The 20,669-nt window shown below is 39.6% G+C and overlaps 1 protein-coding gene across 1 annotated transcript in view; it reads left to right on the top strand.

Annotated features, from left to right (window-relative positions):
• armh3 (armadillo like helical domain containing 3) overlaps positions 1 to 20,669 on the top strand; it is a 114,459-nt gene that overhangs the window by 45,156 nt on the left and 48,634 nt on the right. The window contains exons 21-23 of the mRNA XM_066692805.1: positions 8,455 to 8,537; positions 9,052 to 9,178; positions 15,455 to 15,530. Coding sequence (XP_066548902.1) covers positions 8,455 to 8,537; positions 9,052 to 9,178; positions 15,455 to 15,530 — 286 coding nt within the window. The remainder of the gene's footprint in view (positions 1 to 8,454; positions 8,538 to 9,051; positions 9,179 to 15,454; positions 15,531 to 20,669) is intronic.

Raw genomic sequence — 20,669 nt, 5'->3', positions numbered from 1 at the left:
TGGTCCAAGGAAGGAAAAGCAGTGAACCGGCGACAGGGTCATGGGCAGCCAAGGCTCATTGATGCATGTGGGGAGCGAAGGCTGGCCCGCGTGGTCTGATCCAACAGACGAGCTACTGTAGCTCAGATTGCTGAAAAAGTTAATGCTGGTTCTGATAGAAAGGTGTCAGGACACACAGTGCATCACAGTTTGTTGCGTATGGAGCTGCATAGCCGCAGACCAGTCAGGGTGCCCATGCTGACCCCTGTCCACTGCCGAAAGCGACTACGATGGGCACTTGAGCATCAGAACTGGACCACGGAGCAATGGAAAGAAGCTGGCCTGGTCTGATGAATCAAGAGTTCAAGGTGTTGACATGGCCTCCAAATTCCCCAGATCTCAGTCCAATCAAGCATCTGTGGGATGTGCTGGACAAACAAGTCCTGTGGCACCAATGGCTGATTGGTGTATATGCAACGTGTATTGTTTTCTGGTTGACAGGTTTTAAGTGACTTTAGCTTATATTGCTGATGTAAAAATGTCCAGGGTTGGCAGGTCTGAGCATTTAACACTAGAGAGATCACAGGTGTTTGGTAAGACATAGGGGTGGCGCAGCTTATAACCAACTACTACTTTGCATGGACGTTTTTTCTCAGTTGAGCCCCCTGGGAGATCTAGTATATTGATTTATTTAGGTAAAATAGTTACATTTTCAAATCTATGAAGGTAATCCTGGTGTAAGAGAATTCCATATGCTTGTTTTTTCAGCTAATGTAAATAAATAGAAAACTCATAGGTCAATTGGTTTCTCTTTTTTAGATTCTTTTTAGAGGGAAGATGCAGTCAAGTCACAGATGTGCAATAATCATTTATTTGTGACAAAAATAGAAAACCAATATAATTTGATTATATTACTGAACATAAGTAATATAAAGCTTCTGCTGGATTACAGGAAGGATAGGATATTACCCCTATTCTCCTGTTTTCCTCACAGGGCAGCTTAGGTCAGTCTGGTCAGGTCGACAGCGGGTGTGTCTCTCTCTCTCTCTTCTTCTCTTCCCAGTCTTATTTCTTTTTCTTTTCTATTTGTCTATTCCTTCTGTTATAAGGTTTCTCTTTAACCAATCACATTCTGCCAACATTGCACCATATTTCGATGTGGAAGTAAGAAACCTAACTGTTTGGCCTCTTTGGAGTGTTTGTCCTTGTACTCTTGTCTCTAGTTTAACTGCTAGCAGGGCCCCTCGGAATCTCAGGAACTAGGCAAAAAGAGGGAGATGTTGTTTTTCCTGTATCAAACCAGATAGCAAGATATTTCCCATAGAAAAATACATTCTAACAAATAATATCTTACACTGGGTGGAGGGTTGGAAGGTCATGGGTTCAGTCCCAGGTTGGGGACACTGCTGCTGTGCCCTTGAGCAAGATACTTTATCTAGATTGTTCCAGTTAAAACCTAGCTGTATAAATTGCTCTGCTTTACTCAACGTATTAGGTTTTCCAACTGTTCATGTATCATTGAAGTATGCATTGGTTTTTAAGATAAGACAATTTATATGTTTATCATTAAGATTTTGGTAAGTAATCGTTTTTTTAAGCTTTGTTGCCAAGTTAATTTAGTTCATGTCTTACTCTACATTAATATGATTCGAACCCCCCAAAAATGAAACGGTGAACAGACTGACTTTGTTCATATCTTTGGTGTTGTAAATAATGTAATAAAAATGATGAGCGAAAGGAGATGCTGATCTGTTATGATACAGCCAAAATGTTGCAATGGACAAATTGTTTTTCATTTATTATTTTGCATGTGCTTACGATTTTCCTAGGACTTTAAACTGGAGTGTGGCTTGTTTGCCTTGAATTGATATCAGAGGAAATAATTGCTGAATAAAGTCCCGCTATCTAGTGCCCCCATTTACAGATAACTTACAGTGGTCCAGTCCTCTGAAAACAAGACTGGGTTGATATGCAAGTTACCACAATACCTTACTAATAAGAACTCCGATTAGCGGTGAGGTTGATCTGCATGAATTCACTTTGAGGCTGTTTAGTTTTATACAAGATATAGGTTGAATTGTGGTTAAAAATGTTAATGTACAATGTTCCTACAACTTAGACCACATACACAACTAGGTTTTATGTAACTGTAAATTATTTAACTAATCCTTGAATAGTACACAAAATGTACTAGGTTTACTGAGGTTCAGTTATGCAGACGTTCGATAGTGTCAACTTGAACTTGGTTGCCAAGCTTCCAGGTTGTTGGTAGAGAAGTTCTGGTCCCGATTCCTTCAGGGGTCTTCCAATCTTCCTAGGTTTCTTCTCCAAATTGCTATTTTTTAAATTTCTGTTTATATATGTTTTAGACAAAGAGATTCTAATATCTTTCCTTTCAAACTTATGATTGGTCAGGTTTGGGGTAATAAAATTTAAATTCAAATCAAATCAGTCTCTCTATTCCTCTCCCTTGACTAAAGAATGTGTATTGGGGATGTGATGGCTTTGAGGAATGTGAAAATGGTACAAATGTTACCTAGAGTTTATAACTAGGGCCTGACAGATGTATCGGAGCACCGATATTATTGGCCGATATTGGCAGAAATATCTGTATTGGGACATATTCCACGTACCATGTTCCATGTACCGATACATTTTCTCAAACTATTGTATAAACATTTTTTCAAATTACCATACCATACCAAATCCTTTGTCAGACTTCAGATAATAAATATATACATGTTTATTTGGTTTTACAGTCGTTATTATAATTATTTACCAAGATTTTGGTTTTCAGACAGATTTAAGAGAAATAAGATGAGCAATTCATTTCGGCATCTCTCTTTAGTGTTTCAACAGTGATTTAATTGAGCTGTAGACTCTCCTCCATAAGTGTCTGCCCTGACAGTAGTTGTGTCACTCTGTAGGCGAGTGGGATATCTCCTGGTCTTTGCTTTGGCCCATAATGAGTTGTTGTAGCCTGCTTGGGGGAATCCCAAGGCTGAAATGAACCAGGGTACCATAAATCTCCCTCAGGAGCACTTAATGACCTGCCTTCCTGCTCTCATGCTGAGCCTCTTCTGCAGATGTGCAATCTGAAAGTGTCTGTATGAAGGAGTACCTTTCGCAGATATTGAATTAAAACATAAAAACCCTGCACTTAATTGCCGTTCTGTAGAGAAAAGATAAAACGGATGATGTCTAGCATCAGAGGCCTGTCAGTATTTCTCCTTTCTAACGGGACTAAAAATGACTTATTATATTTTTGTAGCGGTCCGTCATCCCGCTTGTCCTGATGATGGGATATATGCACTTCCTCCTCATTGCACCTGATTCAGCTATATTATGGGATTGGATAGCTTGGGGCTGAAGAAGGCAGAGTGGGTTTGGTTGTCTATTTTTTGTGATCAATGCGGGATGACATTTTAAAAACGTCTTGGTCGGGATTGGTTTTTGGCATTGAGAATGGAATTTAAAAGATGCCAATTAAATGCCTGATTTTTATGTGTGTGCGTGTATGTATGTATGTATGTATGTATGTGTATATGTATATATATATATACACACACACACACACACACACATATACACACACATACACTCACCTAAAGGATTATTAGGAACACCTGTTCAATTTCTCATTAATGCAATTATCTAACCAACCAATCATATGGCAGTTGCTTCAATGCATTTAGGGGTGTGGTCCTGGTCAAGACAATCTCCTGAACTCCAAACTGAATGTCTGAATGGGAAAGAAAGGTGATTTAAGCAATTTTGAGCGTGGCATGGTTGTTGGTGCCAGACAGGCCGGTCTGAGTATTTCACAATCTGCTCAGTTACTGGGATTTTCACGCACAACCATTTCTAGGGTTTACAAAGAATGGTGTGAAAAGGGAAAAACATCCAGTATGCGGCAGTCCTGTGGGCGAAAATGCCTTGTTGATGCTAGAGGTCAGAGGAGAATGGGCCGACTGATTCAAGCTGATAGAAGAGCAACTTTGACTGAAATAACCACTCGTTACAACCGAGGTATGCAGCAAAGCATTTGTGAAGCCACAACACGTACAACCTTGAGGCGGATGGGCTACAACAGCAGAAGACCCCACCGGATACCACTCATCTCCACTACAAATAGGAAAAAGAGGCTACAATTTGCACAAGCTCACCAAAATTGGACAGTTAAAGACTGGATAAATGTTGCCTGGTCTGATGAGTCTCGATTTCTGTTGAGACATTCAGATGGTAGAGTCAGAATTTGGCGTAAACAGAATGAGAACATGGATCCATCATGCCTTGTTACCACTGTGCAGGCTGGTGTTGGTGGTGTAATGGTGTGGGGGATGTTTTCTTGGCACACTTTAGGCCCCTTAGTGCCAATTGGGCATCGTTTAAATGCCACGGCCTACCTGAGCATTGTTTCTGACCATGTCCATCCCTTTATGACCACCATGTACCCATCCTCTGATGGCTACTTCCAGCAGGATAATGCACCATGTCACAAAGGTCGAATCATTTCAAATTGGTTTCTTGAACATGACAATGAGTTCACTGTACTAAACTGGCCCCCACAGTCACCAGATCTCAACCCAATAGAGCATCTTTGGGATGTGGTGGAACGGGAGCTTCGTGCCCTGGATGTGCATCCCACAAATCTCCATCAACTGCAAGATGCTATGCTATCAATATGGGCCAACATTTCTAAAGAATGCTTTCAGCACCTTGTTGAATCAATGCCACGTAGAATTAAGGCAGTTCTGAAGGCGAAAGGGGGTCAAACACAGTATTAGTATGGTGTTCCTAATAATCCTTTAGGTGAGTGTACACACACATATATATATATGAGGGCTGTCAGTCGATTAAAATATTTGATCTGTAAATCAATGAAATGTATATTTATAAAAAACACTAAATTGTAATCAGCAAACTAAAAATATAATAATTGCAGCAAACTGATGTTTTGCTCACAAATGATGATGTAATTTACTCACATTGCCCTTGTAAGAAAAAGCATTGTTTGAAAATGAAACAGAAAACCTTTACTTTGTCTTCAATGCTTCCTTATGAATCCAGTTTGATTCCAAAGCTACACTGTAGATTTTCCATTAGCAGCATGTAACATAAGGACATAAGAAAGTTTACAAATTGTGCTCGTTTGGTGTCCATTTAATAACTAAGTGATCCAAGGATCCTATCCAGTCTATTGTTTTAATATTCCCAAGTTTTCAGTTTCAACCACATCGCTGGGGAGTTTGTTCCAGATTCTCTCAACTCTCTGTGTGAAGAAGTGTTTCCTGTTTTCTGTCTTGAATACCTTGAAGCCCAATTTCCATTTGTGTCCCCGGGTGCGTGTGTCCCTGCTGATCTGGAAAAGATCCTCTTGTTTGATGTGGTCGATGCCCTTCATGATTCTGAAGACTTGAATCAAGTCCCCTTGTAGTCTTCTCTGTTCCAGGGTGAACAGGTTCAGTTCCCTCAGTCTCTCAGTAGGACATTCCCTTCAAACCTGGAATAAGTCTGATTGCTCTCCTCTGAACTGCCTCTAGAGCAGCGATATCTTTCTTGAAGTGTGGAGCCTAGAACTGTCCACAGCATCCAGATGAGCTCTAACTAGTGCATTGTACAGTCTGAACATTACTGCCCTTGTTTTAAATTCTACACATTTGACAATATACCCTAGCATATTGCCGTTTTTATTGCTTCCCCACATTGTTTGGCTGGAGAAAGTGAGGAGACCACATGAACTCCAAGGTCTTTCTCATGCGTTACTTCATCTAGTTCTATTCCTCCCATAGTGTAATCATAGTGGACATTTGTATTGCCTGCATGTAATACCTTACACTTGTCCACATTAAATTTCATCTGGCAGGTGTCAGCCCACAACCCTCCAGGTTGTGCGCAGTGATGTAATAATAATAATAATAATAATTATTATTATTATTTATTTTTTAGCAGATGCCCTTATCCAGGGAGACTTACAAAAGATAAGAGCATTATAAAAGTGCAATACATACAATTACAGATCAAAACATAATTCAAGTTCAAAATTACATAAGTGCATAAGAAAATAGTTAATACAAGTCCTACATCCTAGATTGTGAGCTAATAATTGCAGACAAGATGTGAAGTCATAGTTCAGGGGAAGGGGACATAGGGGCAATCAATATAAAGAACATGAATGTGGCTCTCCAATATTTTGCGTGATTCGCGAATATCTCTGTTCCTGAATACACTGCGCATACCCGTTCTAGACTTTTCCTAAATGTATGTTTTAAATATGCCTGTGGCGTTTTAGCTGCATAAGCGCAAATCAAGTTCAAGTCGCAATCTCTACCTCACCTACAGTCTACAGTCTTTCATGTGCTTGAAAAACACACGCACTGTATAGCATTGTGTCTTAAAACTGTAGTCAGATTGAGTGGACACAGAGATTACGCCACAAATAAACACTTGTTTCAATTATTTGTTGTATGTATACTGTATTTATATGTGTGTGTGTATGTATGTGTATATGTGTATATATACACTCACCTAAAGGATTATTAGGAACACCTGTTCAATTTCTCATTAATGCAATTATCTAACCAACCAATCACATGGCAGTTGCTTCAATGCATTTAGGGGTGTGGTCCTGTTCAAGACAATCTCCTGAACTCCAAACTGAATGTCTGAATGGGAAAGAAAGGTGATTTAAGCAATTTTGAGCGTGGCATGGTTGTTGGTGCCAGACGGGCCGGTCTGAGTATTTCACAATCTGCTCAGTTACTGGGATTTTCACGCACAACCATTTCTAGGGTTTACAAAGAATGGTGTGAAAAGGGAAAAACATCCAGTATGCGGCAGTCCTGTGGGCGAAAATGCCTTGTTGATGCTAGAGGTCAGAGGAGAATGGGCCGACTGATTCAAGCTGATAGAAGAGCAACTTTGACTGAAATAACTACTCGTTACAACCGAGGTATGCAGCAAAGCATTTGTGAAGCCACAACACGTACAACCTTGAGGCGGATGGGCTACAACAGCAGAATACCCCACCGGGTACCACTCATCTCCACTACAAATAGGAAAAAGAGGCTACAATTTGCACAAGCTCACCAAAATTGGACAGTTGAAGACTGGAAAAATGTTGCCTGGTCTGATGAGTCTCGATTTCTGTTGAGACATTCAGATGGTAGAGTCAGAATTTGGCGTAAACAGAATGAGAACATGGATCCATCATGCCTTGTTACCACTGTGCAGGCTGGTGGTGGTGGTGTAATGGTGTGGGGGATGTTTTCTTGGCACACTTTAGGCCCCTTAGTGCCAATAGTGCATCGTTTAAATGCCACGGCCTACCTGAGCATTGTTTCTGACCATGTCCATCCCTTTATGACCACCATGTACCCATCCTCTGATGGCTACTTCCAGCAGGATAATGCACCATGTCACAAAGGTCGAATCATTTCAAATTGGTTTCTTGAACATGACAATGAGTTCACTGTACTAAACTGGCCCCCACAGTCACCCGAACTCAACCCAATAGAGCATCTTTGGGATGTGGTGGAACGGGAGCTTCGTGCCCTGGATGTGCATCCCACAAATCTCCATCAACTGCAAGATGCTATCCTATCAATATGGGCCAACATTTCTAAAGAATGCTTTCAGCACCTTGTTGAATCAATGCCACGTAGAATTAAGGCAGTTCTGAAGGCGAAAGGGGGTCAAACACAGTATTAGTATGGTGTTCCTAATAATCCTTTAGGTGAGTGTATATATATATATTTTTTTAATTATTATTATTATCATGTTCCACAATTATATGGCTTGTAGAGTGAGGAAAAATGTTGATTCCTGTTGTAAGAGTTATATTTAATCACTGCTCTCTGTAGGCCATTTTCTCCACATTCTTCATAGTTTGCTACAAAAAAGCAGGGGCTGAGAGGAGAAAGCTGGAGTGTTTCTATGTATCTGGATCAGAACCTATGCCTCAGTTCTCAGTTATGCTTAGCCTTGCTTTAAACATTTTATTTTTTAGATGCATAGGTTTTTAACACCTTAAAATACTGTGATTTTCCAGCGTAGTATAGTATTTCTCTCAATGTCTTGGGTATTACTAATATTACTTTACTATATTATGTCATTGATCTTGCTGAACATGTAATGGGCTGTAGTGGTTTAAATCAGAACTAAATTAGATGTGATGATTATTTTGTATGTCAATGTTATTCAATCTAATGGGCAGATTTTGTGAAAGTGTCTGAAAGACAATGTTTATGCTTTCAGTTTGTCACATAATGTCACAGGTTCAACCAAATTAATGTATTATTAATTTATTAGTTATAATTTGTTATGGTCATTTCTGTCCTTCCAAAAAATTAAGGTTGGAAGGAATGGAACAATCTGAAATATATACATTTATACATTGAACCTTTTAAACAGGTTGCAGACTTGCCCTGCTCAGTCCTGTTTTTTTTTTTCTCTTTTCTTTTTTTTTTCTTTAAGCTCTCATCAACCTGCTGAAATTCCTCCTCTCCAATGAGACTTTGTTGTTGACGAAACATAACATCTTCCAGCTGGCGCTGTTGGTAAGACTTGTCTTTCACAACCATGAAAGTTAACAACTACATGGGAAATGCATAGAGCCCCTATGTCCCCCCGCCCCCATGAATAGAGGAAGTGCCCAGTTATCTTACCACACTGCAACACACAGGGCTTAAACATCTGCCTTCTGTTTGAAGGTCTTCCTGATGGCAAGTGCAGTGTTAATGCCTGCTCTCTTGGTGCTTGATTTTGTGTGGTGTACTGTAACCCACTATGGGGATTTATTTATATGTCAGGACTCTACATTCTTAATTTCTTCAGTCAGCTTGGTTATTCAATTTTTCCGAAACTGAGCCTATGCCCCTTGCCAGGTGAATCAAACATCCCTCATTTTTCCTCATTCATTTTACAGCTGTTCTCAAATTTGAAGTGTCAGTCATCATAGTTAGGGTCATTCTATTCCCCTCACAAAAAACATCTGAATAGTCCATAATAATTAGTGCTGCACATTTTTATATTCCATTGTGTTTTTTCCCTTTGTCATCTTGTGCATTGCAGGTTGTGAATTTGTTCAACATGTTTATCACTTATGGAGACACCTTCCTTCCCACGCCCAGCAGCTATGATGAGCTGTACTATGAAATTGTGAGGATGCACCAGGTCTTTGACAACCTTTACTGCATGGGTGAGTAAATATAACTTTCGATACAGCTCTGTGTTCTAAAAGACTCATTTAATATATACATATAATGAAGTTTGGTCTGACGTGTTAATGCGGCGGTGTTTTAAAGGCAGGCGGCAGACATGTATCAGTGGAGCAGATAAGAGACCCTTCCGTACTATTACACATAAAATATTGTTAAAATTAATACTAAATGGCTTGTTCATTTGTCTTAGCAAAAAATATAGAATTATATTTAAATTTAAGTAACTTATTTTATGTTTGCAACTTTTTATATAAGTATTTAAAATGCTTTGGTTTTGAAAAATATGCAAGTGCATTGGTTTTACTTGTTAGAATAATTTGAAACAGGATAATACAACAGTTTTTGATATAGCCGTGTTATAAAGGACTCATTTAATATATGCATATAATGAAGGTTGGACTTGCGAAGACCCTTGTGGCGCCTGAAAGTTGATCCTGATCAGATGGCAGTGTAAACACAACACCATTGATCGTGATCAAATGTTCCGATGCATTTGATCCAGATCAGAAATGGCCGTGTAAATGCACCTATTGACTAGAGCCTGTGAAAGCCCATACAGAAAGAAATCATCACTAGGTGATGTGGTACGCGTTGTTGTGTGGTACATAAAAAAGGTACATGCACATCATTTACAATCAATTAATAAATCCTCACATCCAGCTCCGTGCTCCAGTGAGTCTGCCCTCTTTGCAGTGGCCGAGACCACCAGGAGACTTGCGTCAGAAGAAGCGTTTCAAATGGCAACGTGACCAGCATCTCTCAAGCTCTTCAGCTGCCCTCCCAGCAGGCTGCGCATTGCGCCTGAAGCCATGCAGCAATCTCTAATTTCCACCTACTCTCCGTAGCAACTGAACAATTGGTGTTCCTGCACCAAGGACTCTTGCGTGCTACAAATTATGGCTCTCGCCTACTCCCTTCAATTCCAGGTCCGTCCGCACCGCTCTCGGGGTGTGGTGTGGACCACAGTGACGCACCCTCTCCAACATTCTGCCCTCCAATCCGAGATCTTGCTGGACAACATGCCATTCACAAAGTGCCCCCTTCAGCCCTCAGTCAGGGCTTTATTCAAAATACTTCCTGGTGCCCAAAAAATATAGTGATTTTCGCCCCATCTTGTATCTGAGGAGGCTGAATCTCCTCCTGCGGGTGTTGAGGTTCAAAATCTCAATTCATGCTTACTTTCATATTCCTATCTATCCTGGTCATTGGACGTTTCTTCGCTTCGGGTTCCAGGGCAGGGTGTTAGCTCATACAGGCCTGGAACTCGAGCATCTCCAGTGGTTGGGCATCAGGGTTAGCTGGGAGGAGAGCCATCTGGAGCCAAGCTGACTATATACACCGAATCTGACTACTGATTTTGAGACCTAACTAGCAACGCACACACATGCACACACACATTGTGCAGCTATATGGCCATGTATATACTGTACACACACACACACACACACACACACACACACACACACACACATTGTAGCGAGATACATAAACCAACAGTAGGTTGGTGGGAAAGTGTTATGGAAGTGTGACACTATATAGCCAATCATTAAAACTTAAATACAGTTATTTGATTATATTATTACATTATCAGTTCAAGTTATCACATAAAAAATGCAAATTACTCCGTTAATAATTTAATAACCATTTGATAATATAATAACTTTTGTATCAAGTTATTACATTATCGGTAGTTCGGGAAAAAAGTATTTGATCCCCTGCTGTTTTGTACGTTTGTCCACTGACAAAGAAATGATCAGTCTATAATTTTAATGGTAGGTGTATTTGAACAGTGAGAGACAGAATAACAACAAAAAAATCCAGAAAAATGCATTTCAAAAAGTTATAAATTGATTTGCATGATTTCTGGCTCCCAGGTGTCTTTTATACAGGTAACAAGCTGAGATTAGGAGCACTCTGTTAAAGTGTCTGTTACCTGTATAAAAGACACCTGTCCACAGAAGCAATCAATCAATCAGATTCCAAACTCTCCACAATGGCCAAGACCAAAGAGCTGTCCAAGGATGTCAGGGACAATATTGTAGACCTACACAGGGCTGGAATGGGCTACAAGACCATCGCCAAGCAGCTTGGTGAGAAGGTGACAGTTGGTGCGATTATTCGCAAATGGAAGAAACATAAAATAACTGTCAGTCTCCCTCGGTCTGGGGCTCCATGCAAGATCTCACCTTGTGGAGTTTCAATGATCGTGAGAATGGTGAGGAATCAGCCCAGAACTACACGGGAGGATCTTGTTAATGATCTCAAGGCAGCTGGGACCATAGTCACCAAGAAAACAATTGGTAACACACTACGCCGTGAAGGACTGAAATCCTGCAGCGCCCGCAAGGTCCCCCTGCTCAAGAAAGCACATGTACAGGCCCGTCTGAAGTTTGCCAATGAACATCTGAATGATTCAGAGGAGAACTGGGTGAAAGTGTTGTGGTTAGATGAGACCAAAATCGAGCTCTTTGGCATCAACTCAACTTGCCGTGTTTGGAGGAGGAGGAATGCTGCCTATGACCCCAAGAACACCATCCCCACCGTCAAACATGGAGGTGGAAACATTATGCTTTGGGGGTGTTTTTCTGCTAAGGGGATAGGACAATTGCACCGCATCAAAGGGACGATGGACGGGGCCATGTACCGTCAAATCTTGGGTGAGAACCTCCTTCCCTCAGCCAGGGCATTGAAAATGGGTCGTGGATGGGTATTCCAGCATGACAATGACCCAAAACACACAGCCAAGGCAACAAAGGAGTGGCGCAAGAAGAAGCACATTAAGGTCCTGCAGTGGCCTAGCCAGTCTCCAGACCTTAATCCCATAGAAAATCTGTGGAGGGAGCTGAAGGTTTGAGTTAGCCTTTAATGACTTAATGATCTGCAAACAGGAGTGGGACAAAATCCCTCCTGAGATGTGTGCAAACCTGGTGGCCAACTACAAGAAACGTCTGACCTCTGTGATTGCCAACAAGGGTTTTGCCACCAAGTACTAAGTCGAAGGGGTCAAATACTTATTTCCCTCATTAACATGCAAATCAATCTATAACTTTTTTGAAATGTGTTTTTCTGGATTTTTTTGTTGTTATTCTGTCTCACTGTTAAAATACACCTACCATTAAAATTATAGACTGATCATTTCTTTGTCAGTGGGCAAACGTACAAAATCAACAAGGGATCAAATACTTTTTTCCCTCACTGTACATTATTAGTTGGCCCTCTGGAGGGATATTATGTCATGCGTTTTAAATCCACCTGGATTTGTTACATCCATGATCCCATCTGTGTACCCTATAAATTAAAATTCGATTGGGCATGCGGCTATGGATGTATTCACCCCAGTGGTTCTCGCGAGACTTCATATCAAGTCCTTTAGCTCAACCGAAAGTCTTTCCTTGCATTTTACACAAACGAGATCTGTCACTTTCTTACTATCGATGAAGGTGTTTGAGCATTTTTCAAATGAAAATTGGTATAATACTTTACTCCCAATTCAGTGGGAGTATCAGATTGTGAGAGTGTGTTTTTTTTCTTTTTTCATTTGCTTTGGTCTGTTCAGTGCAGAGCAGAGCTTCTCTTAGTGTACCATCATGCCTCTTTAATTTGTGTAAAACTACGGAGACTGGAGCGTTGTTAAACCCCCACCCCCCAAATGTGCTGTAATGCAGTTGAAATGACTTAATTATAATAGTGTTCACAGTAATTATTAATATAGTTTTAAATCCTTGGCATTTTTAATGGTCTTTCATTCCTCTGTAAATATTCTAATTAGAAACAAGGAGTGCTAGATGCACAGTGGAGCAGAGAATTCATCACTTGTGGAAACTGCTATTATTCCATTGTCTGACTGAATTTATCAGTTGCTTCCATGCAGTGCAGTTGTACAGGGTGCTACAGACTGTTTTGCACACTCATGTGAAATGCAAATGTGGTGTTTCCAGCTTGTTACAGGTACAGATTCCCTATTCGCTGGCAACTGTAAAAGCTTCTTACACATCTGAAGAACTGGCAGATCTCTCATGCAGAATGCACCATCTGCTCATGCAACACCCTGACAAATGGAGTGGCTGTGTGTGGGGGCTAAGTGCCTGTCGAGCCTGGCAGAGTATAAAAAATAGTTATCTGAAAACTGTGCACTGGCTTGGAGAAAGATGTTTTTAGTGTTCTCCATACTGGATAACACTGCAGTCTGTACTCTGTATTCTGTTTCTAGTTTAATTTCTTTGCTTCTGTGTGTTGTGTGTCTTACAAATCAGTCATCGCATTTGATTTGCAAATGAGTGCAATAATTGTTGGATCACATTATTAGATTAATAATTTACATAATGGAAGATTTGATTGGTTGCTGTGTAAGCGTAATCTCCATCTGGGATTGTTGCTGTAGCTCTTTCCCTGTATCAGTGACAAACATCTCTCTTTGATGATTCAGAGAAGAAGGGGGGGGTTAAGCGATGTTCTCTTTGTTTATTAATAAAACAACCTCTTCACATAATTTATCTGTTTTTAAATTAGAAACAGGAATCTCTCCTCCCTCTGTCTGCCATTGAGCAGCTGTGTGAAGTGGGTTATATTGCTGCATCTGGGAAGATGAGAATAAATTGCCTGAGCCTAGCATTATGCATGAAATTAAATATTAATACGGATCCTGCAGAAAGACACTAGAGACTAGAGATGGAGAGAACTGTGTGAGTGGGGTGGGGGGGTGCACAGTGCCACAATACCCTTTTTGGAGATGTATTTTTGAATTGTATTGAGAGCCAGTTCAAATTGGACTGCCTTCATGCAGGGTGAAAATGCCAAAAGTCAAACAAACTGGATTCAGGGCACTAACAGTACATCCTAGGAAACCAGGCAACTGAACGGTTTCCCAATAATCTCATTCTTGAACAGGGTGAGTCGGTAGGTGATCTTGTAGTTGTTGTCCTTGGGCGTGGGGGTGCGTGGTAGCCAGTCTAAGGTTGAGTACACAAAGGGTGTTGTCATACATAACAGGGTTGTTGCTGGGATTTTGGAAAACTCTTTCCAATGAATCTTTATCTGATTACTTTTCACACCCCTTTGCCCTCCTACATTTCCCTTGTTGTACAATGCACTGATAGAGGAGGAGAGAGAACATGTTATAGCACACAGGTCTGTTTCAATGGCAGATTCGGCTTTGATCAGAGTCCGGTAATTAGCTGTTGGTGTGTGCAGGTAAGAGAGTCTCTCATTCTCACATATTTGCCATTAAGAACCATGACCCGGGATGCGTGACAAAATGGAGTCTCAAGACCAGCCCCGAAGCCAAATTCGACATGAGCCCTCCCCCAAAAAAACCATACCTGGAAACGTGTTTTATGACAATATACAAATACCCTTACAGTAATCAAAGTAACATATTGTAATGAGATATAAAGTAATACCTATATCTAAAGCCAAATCAACGAGCCGACTACTGGCTTAGCGGTATCTTTGTCTACTTTAGGTTTACTGATTCAACCCAACTTCCATCACAAGCCAGCAACAATATGGATACTCCTTAAAACATGCTCTGTACCGCATTTCCACTGTTTTGTTTATTTATTTTTATTGGAGACTCCTGATGTAGCTTAAAAATGTATGTATTACTTCTGTATACCATTAATAAGTTGATGGTTGAGGTTTCATTTAGTAGTGTTTTTAGACTGCTGTGAAAAAAAAAAAAAAATGATACAATCTGATAAACCATTTTTTCTTTATTTATTGGCAGACACCCTTATCCAGAGTGACTTACAGGTTACACATGCATTATTTAGTGTAAATACAAAGTACAATTTAAGAATGACGAAAGTGCAGAAGTTCAGTTTAAAAAAATATATATATATACAAATACAAAGCATACATCCTAGATCAAAGTGGTAACAAGTGTAGAAAAGAGCTAACGGAGGGGGCGTAGGAGAAGTCACAGTAAACAACAGGAGATCAGATCAGCAGGGACACACGCACCCGGGGACACAAATGAAAATTGGGCTTCAAGGCATTCAAAACGGAAAACAGGAGACACTTCTTTACACAGAGAGTAGTCACAATCTGGAATAAACTACCCAGCGATGTGGTTGAAGCTGAACGTTTGGGAACATTTAAAAATAGTCTGGATAGGATCCTTGGATCACTTGGATATTAATGAACACCAAACGAGCACGATGGGTCGAATGGCCCCCTCGTTTGTAAACTTTCTTATGTTCTTATGTTCTTATAAGTTATACCACAAATGTAATGTATTTTTTCTTGTGTTTCAGTGCTCAGAGTGTCAACAAATGCTGGACAGTGGAAGGAACCTGCTAGCAAAGTGACACATGCCCTGGTCAATGTCAGGTAAGCCCATATTTACTATAGTCCTGTACAGTATGACCTCTGGTAGGTATATGATAGTTTGTTGGCCCTCTGTTGTGAAACTGAGCACTGGAGCAATGCAATTTGGTTCATATACACGCAGGACCATGGGGAACACATTCACATGGATGGTGACAGCACAAACCAGAGTGCAGCTTGTTTTGTCCATGATGGCTTGAATGGAATGACACACTACACAACTGTGTGTTCAGAGTGGGAATATAATGTCTGATGGCATCTTCCCCATAGTCGCAGTTGTATGTGGGCCACATTTCATTGCACCCACAAAAACAGCTTATATACATCTTATAATGTCCCTTGTTTGACAACTATCACATAAAAGTTGTTAAAATAATCTGCAATAGTTTATGGATCAATTCGTTTTTCCTCCTGTGCAAAGGGAACTGGAAGAGAAACCCTCCTGCAATTCATGTAATGAAAATGAACTCCTGACACTTTGAATAGGAAAATGTAGTTCTGTACTTTGTCACAGAATACCTGTGATTGCTAGACAGTGGGGCTGGCATTCTCATTGGAGTATTGTATGAACAAGATATACATCCCCCAGGAGCCAAAACATAACCATACATCCTCTTTGTCTAATGCAGTTTGCGTTTTGTGTAGAAATACAGGAGACACTTCTTCACATAGAGAATTGTTACAATCTGGAACAAACTCCCCAGCAATGTGGTTGAAGCCAACAATTTTCTTATGTTCTGATTAGAGCCCATCCGATACAGGTTTTATGGGTCCAATACCGATACTGATAATTGGGGAGCAAAATTTCCCCGATTACCGCCGATATTGCCTTTTATTTTGTTTAGCATGCAAAACCAACATTTTCTAGCATGGATCCCTCAGATTTGGGTCTCAAAGAGAAATTGTGACAAATACGCACTGAAGGCAGGATTTTTACGTTTGAATAATACATTTTAAGTTAACATTAATTTTCATTATAAATAACAACCACTAAAAAAAGATGCATGTTTTATACATTAGAACACTTTCTTTACATTAGAACAAAAAATAAGATGGTGTTAAGTGCTGGCCTAGCTAATATTAGTATTTTACACACATTAGGTTTTCTCAGGTTCACATGTACTCCTCAGTTCCCAATCCTGCTGATCCAACAGTTATTAAAAACAGTTATACAAAAATACTATGTAGGATTTGAAATAGTTTTATAAATATTGTGCAGGCTATAGTTTGTTTCATCCAACATTGTCGGAGAGGTGCGTATTTTCACTCTCATTGTCTTTAGATTTGTCACTGTGATCTGAGCTTGCTTGTGATTTGGAGTCAATGTGTGTATGCTGATTTCCATTCAACATCTTCAGCAAACATTTACTATTTTTCTTAATTTTAATTGCTATTGTGAATTTTGAAAAGTGATTTAATTTAATTTTCAGTAAAAATGTGCCTCTATGCCATAGTATACTGTAATCTCCAGTTATGACGAGAATCACTAACCAAAACCATGGATACTCAAATGCAGCCCAGCTTTCAAATTGGTTAAGAGGGTTTTAGTAAAACACATTTCTGTTGGTCTATAAGCCCTATGTAGGTTTGTTTTGGTTCACCATGGCACTCAGTAGTGTGTGCGCTGCGCCGCTGTGCTGAGAGTCACTGTGGATTCGGAAGCTTCCAGCGGAAAACTAAGCACCATAACTATGCTATAAAACAATGGTAAATAATCATAATAACGACTGTAAAACCAAATAAACATTTATGTATTTATTGTCTGAAGTCTGACAAAGGATTATATGGTAATTTGAAAAAAAATCTTTAGCCTATAATTTGAGAAAATGTATTGGTGCACTATCGGTGGAATATGTGCTGATACTGATATTTCTGTAAAAGGCCAATATCGGCCCGTAATATTGGTGCTCTGATATATTTGTCGGGCCCTAGTTATGATGTTCATGCATTATAAATATCTGTTTATGTGTGTAAATACAATATGTTAATAAGTAGCTGAGCGGTCTTTAAAACATGTAATAGACTTCCTGATTGATGCTGCATGGCAGGATTAAATGCATGTACAGTACACTCGTTTTGACCTTTTGCTGTAAACGGAAGTATTTGTGTAACTTTAAATAAGCCCAAGCACTAAAAATGCACTGCTAAACAGATCAAGCTGGATATTTTGTTTTATGCTGGACCTCCAGTAAGGTGTTCTTATATGAAGTGATTACCTAAATGTTTGTGTCTGCTTTACGATCAACAGAATTTATCAGATGTATTTGATTCCCAGTGACTTCTGTTTTTTGATATAAAGGTAGGGTCTTCATAGTGGACTACTGGGAGGGGATATCCCATAAAATTGTTGTTGTTGTTATTTCATTTGGCACATGCCCTTATCCTCAGTGTCCTACAGGTTTACAACAGTGAAACATAATCAATAAACAACACTGTTTACAATATTATACAATACAAAACCTCTTGTGGTTATCTAAGGATACAGTGCAATTCACACAACAAATTAAATGTCGATCAATGCAATGAATAAAGTGCAAATTGTGCATAAATTAGAAAGTACGCATGCAAGGAAAATATTACTCTGCAGAGACAGAGGGCACATAGGATGTACATTCAGACAGTCAAAGGCATAGGACACAATTTGCAGTCTGAACTTGTGCTAAAGAATTAATCATTCAAGAACCATTACATATAATTTAGTTCCCGATTAACAAAATACCATTCAATAGGGAGAAGTATGCAAGCCTCACCATGTAAAAAGGAACATAAAGGTAATATTGTTTTTTGCACAACACTAAGTACAAAATGGAATATGTGCAATCATAGCAATGTCTTATACCCTGTTTTTCTACACACCTTCACATTACAGATATTTATACTGTGAGGATAAGTGCACAAGTTGCTGTTGTTTGTAGGCAGAATGAAGTTCATTATTCACATGAGCGGTTATTGCGCAAAGCTTAAGAAACAGTGGCAGTGCTAGCTTTAGTTCAGAATGAGTGTGATTCTCTCTTCCCTACCAGTGGACAAATGCTCAGTCCCTCCTTTGATAAACGAGAATGAGTCCCCGGGTTTCTCTTTGGCACAATGCTTTGGCTCTGCTACAGACAGCTACAGGTTTTTTTTAATGTAGTGTGGATCAAATACAGTTTTTATTTATTTTAAAATGTATAATTATCTTATCGATTCAGCTAGCAATATAGAATTGCCATTTGTTGATCAGCTGCAATCAACCCAATGCTGCTTTTCAACAGCAACAGCACAAACTGCAAAGCTAGAGGATTGTAAGCAGAACTGATGCAGTTCTGACTGATAACACTGTGGAGTCCACGGGCACCTGGTAAGGCACAGGGGAATGCTATTGCCTGGCAAGCTGAGGAAACCCTGCCTGACTCAAGCCCATCCAACTCCCAATAGAGTTCAGCCAATTACACACCCTAGCCCACCTAGAAATCCAGATCAGAACCCAGAATAGAACCAGCACTCCCTAGACCTGTGGTTCTCAACCTTTTTTTAAGGAAGGCACACCCAGACACTTGGAATTATCCTGAGGCAAACCACATTATATAATCACAGATTGTATTGCTTTTATATTGCTGATTGTACATAGGCAATCAGTGCACCATACATTCCCAACAGGCAAATCATTACTGACAAAAATACAAAATAGGCCTTCCGTTATAAACTTATCAGTCCAATTGCAATGTCCAGTCTGAAACCAATTGAGGTTTAGACTGAATTTTTAGAACAGTTTTTTCTGTGCAATTGCACCATTTTGTTTCAAGATAAACAATGTGTCCATGTTTTTGACTAAAGACTTTGACAAAAATGTAACAAGCGACAATCTTAAACATTGCAATGAGCACTCCTATTCAAATTGAGAAAAAAACACTATAAAAAAACTGAATAATCTAATATAGCACTGTAGTCATTTTCAATTTTTAATCAAACTATTAATTCAAATAAAAACTAGTTTAACCTTATTTTGCTAACTAGGCAATATAAAAGCCAAGAAAAATCATCTCAAAATACTCAAAACTGAAACCACTGTCTTTAACACGGCAAACATATATACGTTAAAATAACTTATTGAAAGGGAAAACCGTTTAACAACGTACTGTACATGTATGTGCTTGAATAGTAACTGAAGCTCGAAGTGGAATAAATGAAAAACAATTGGTAGACAAATACTGTGTGCTGCTATTCATGGTCTGTTGTGAAATGTAAAAAAAAACCAAACAAAAAAAAAAAAACAATAAAACAAATCAGTGCGATACCTGTGCCTGTTTTGTGGCACAGAGGTGTTTAATCCTTGGGGGAATTGTTGACAGTGACACTCTGAGTTCTTGTTCCTCAAATTGCAGCCTCTCTTTGTTTGTTTTTGATGTTTTGAGAGCTTATTTGCTCACCTGTAACAGTTCGGTTGTTTTCAGAAGTGATGTGCTGTTGTGGTACTTTGCTGCTTATTCAGCTGCATGCCAGTTCTTTTTTAGAGGCTGGCTGACATAATTTCCTTTCAGACCTTATATACAAAATAAATGCCAAACTAAAGTATGAAGAATTATACATTTCTAAAAAGTTAAGTCTCTTACGATCATAATAAAATAAATAATAAAAAATGTGGGGGTAGCCTATCTATTTAAATATATACACTGCTCAAAAAAATTAAGGGAACACGTAATCATCACAGTATAACACCAAGTCAATTAAACTTCAGGGATATCAATCTGTCCACTTAGGAAGCCTAAGCGATTGTGGATCAATGTCACCTGTTTTGGTGCAAATGAAAATGACAACAGGTGCACTGGAGAGGCAACAGCAAGACAACCCCCAAAAAGGGAATCGTTGTGCAGGTAGTGGCCACAGACAATTGCTCTCTCCTTATCCTTGGTGACTGGTTTTCTCTAGTTTTGCGTTTTGCTAGTGTCCTTGTCACTACTGGTAGCATGAGGTGGTAATTGCAGCCCATTCAGGTTGCACAGGTAGTCCAGCTCCTCCAGGATGGCACATCCGTATGTGCCGTCGCAAGAAGGTTTGCTGTGTCTCCCAGTACAGTCTCAAGAGCATGGAGGAGATACCAAGAGACGGGCTGTTACACAAGGAGAGCTGGACAGGGCCGTAGAAGGGCATCAACTCAGCAGC

The sequence above is a fragment of the Amia ocellicauda genome, chromosome 20, assembly GCF_036373705.1.
Source record: "Amia ocellicauda isolate fAmiCal2 chromosome 20, fAmiCal2.hap1, whole genome shotgun sequence".
NCBI classification, from domain to species: Eukaryota; Metazoa; Chordata; class Actinopteri; order Amiiformes; family Amiidae; genus Amia; species Amia ocellicauda.
The sequence above is the reverse complement of the archived record's forward strand: the minus strand, read 5'-3'. Positions and strand labels throughout refer to the sequence as shown.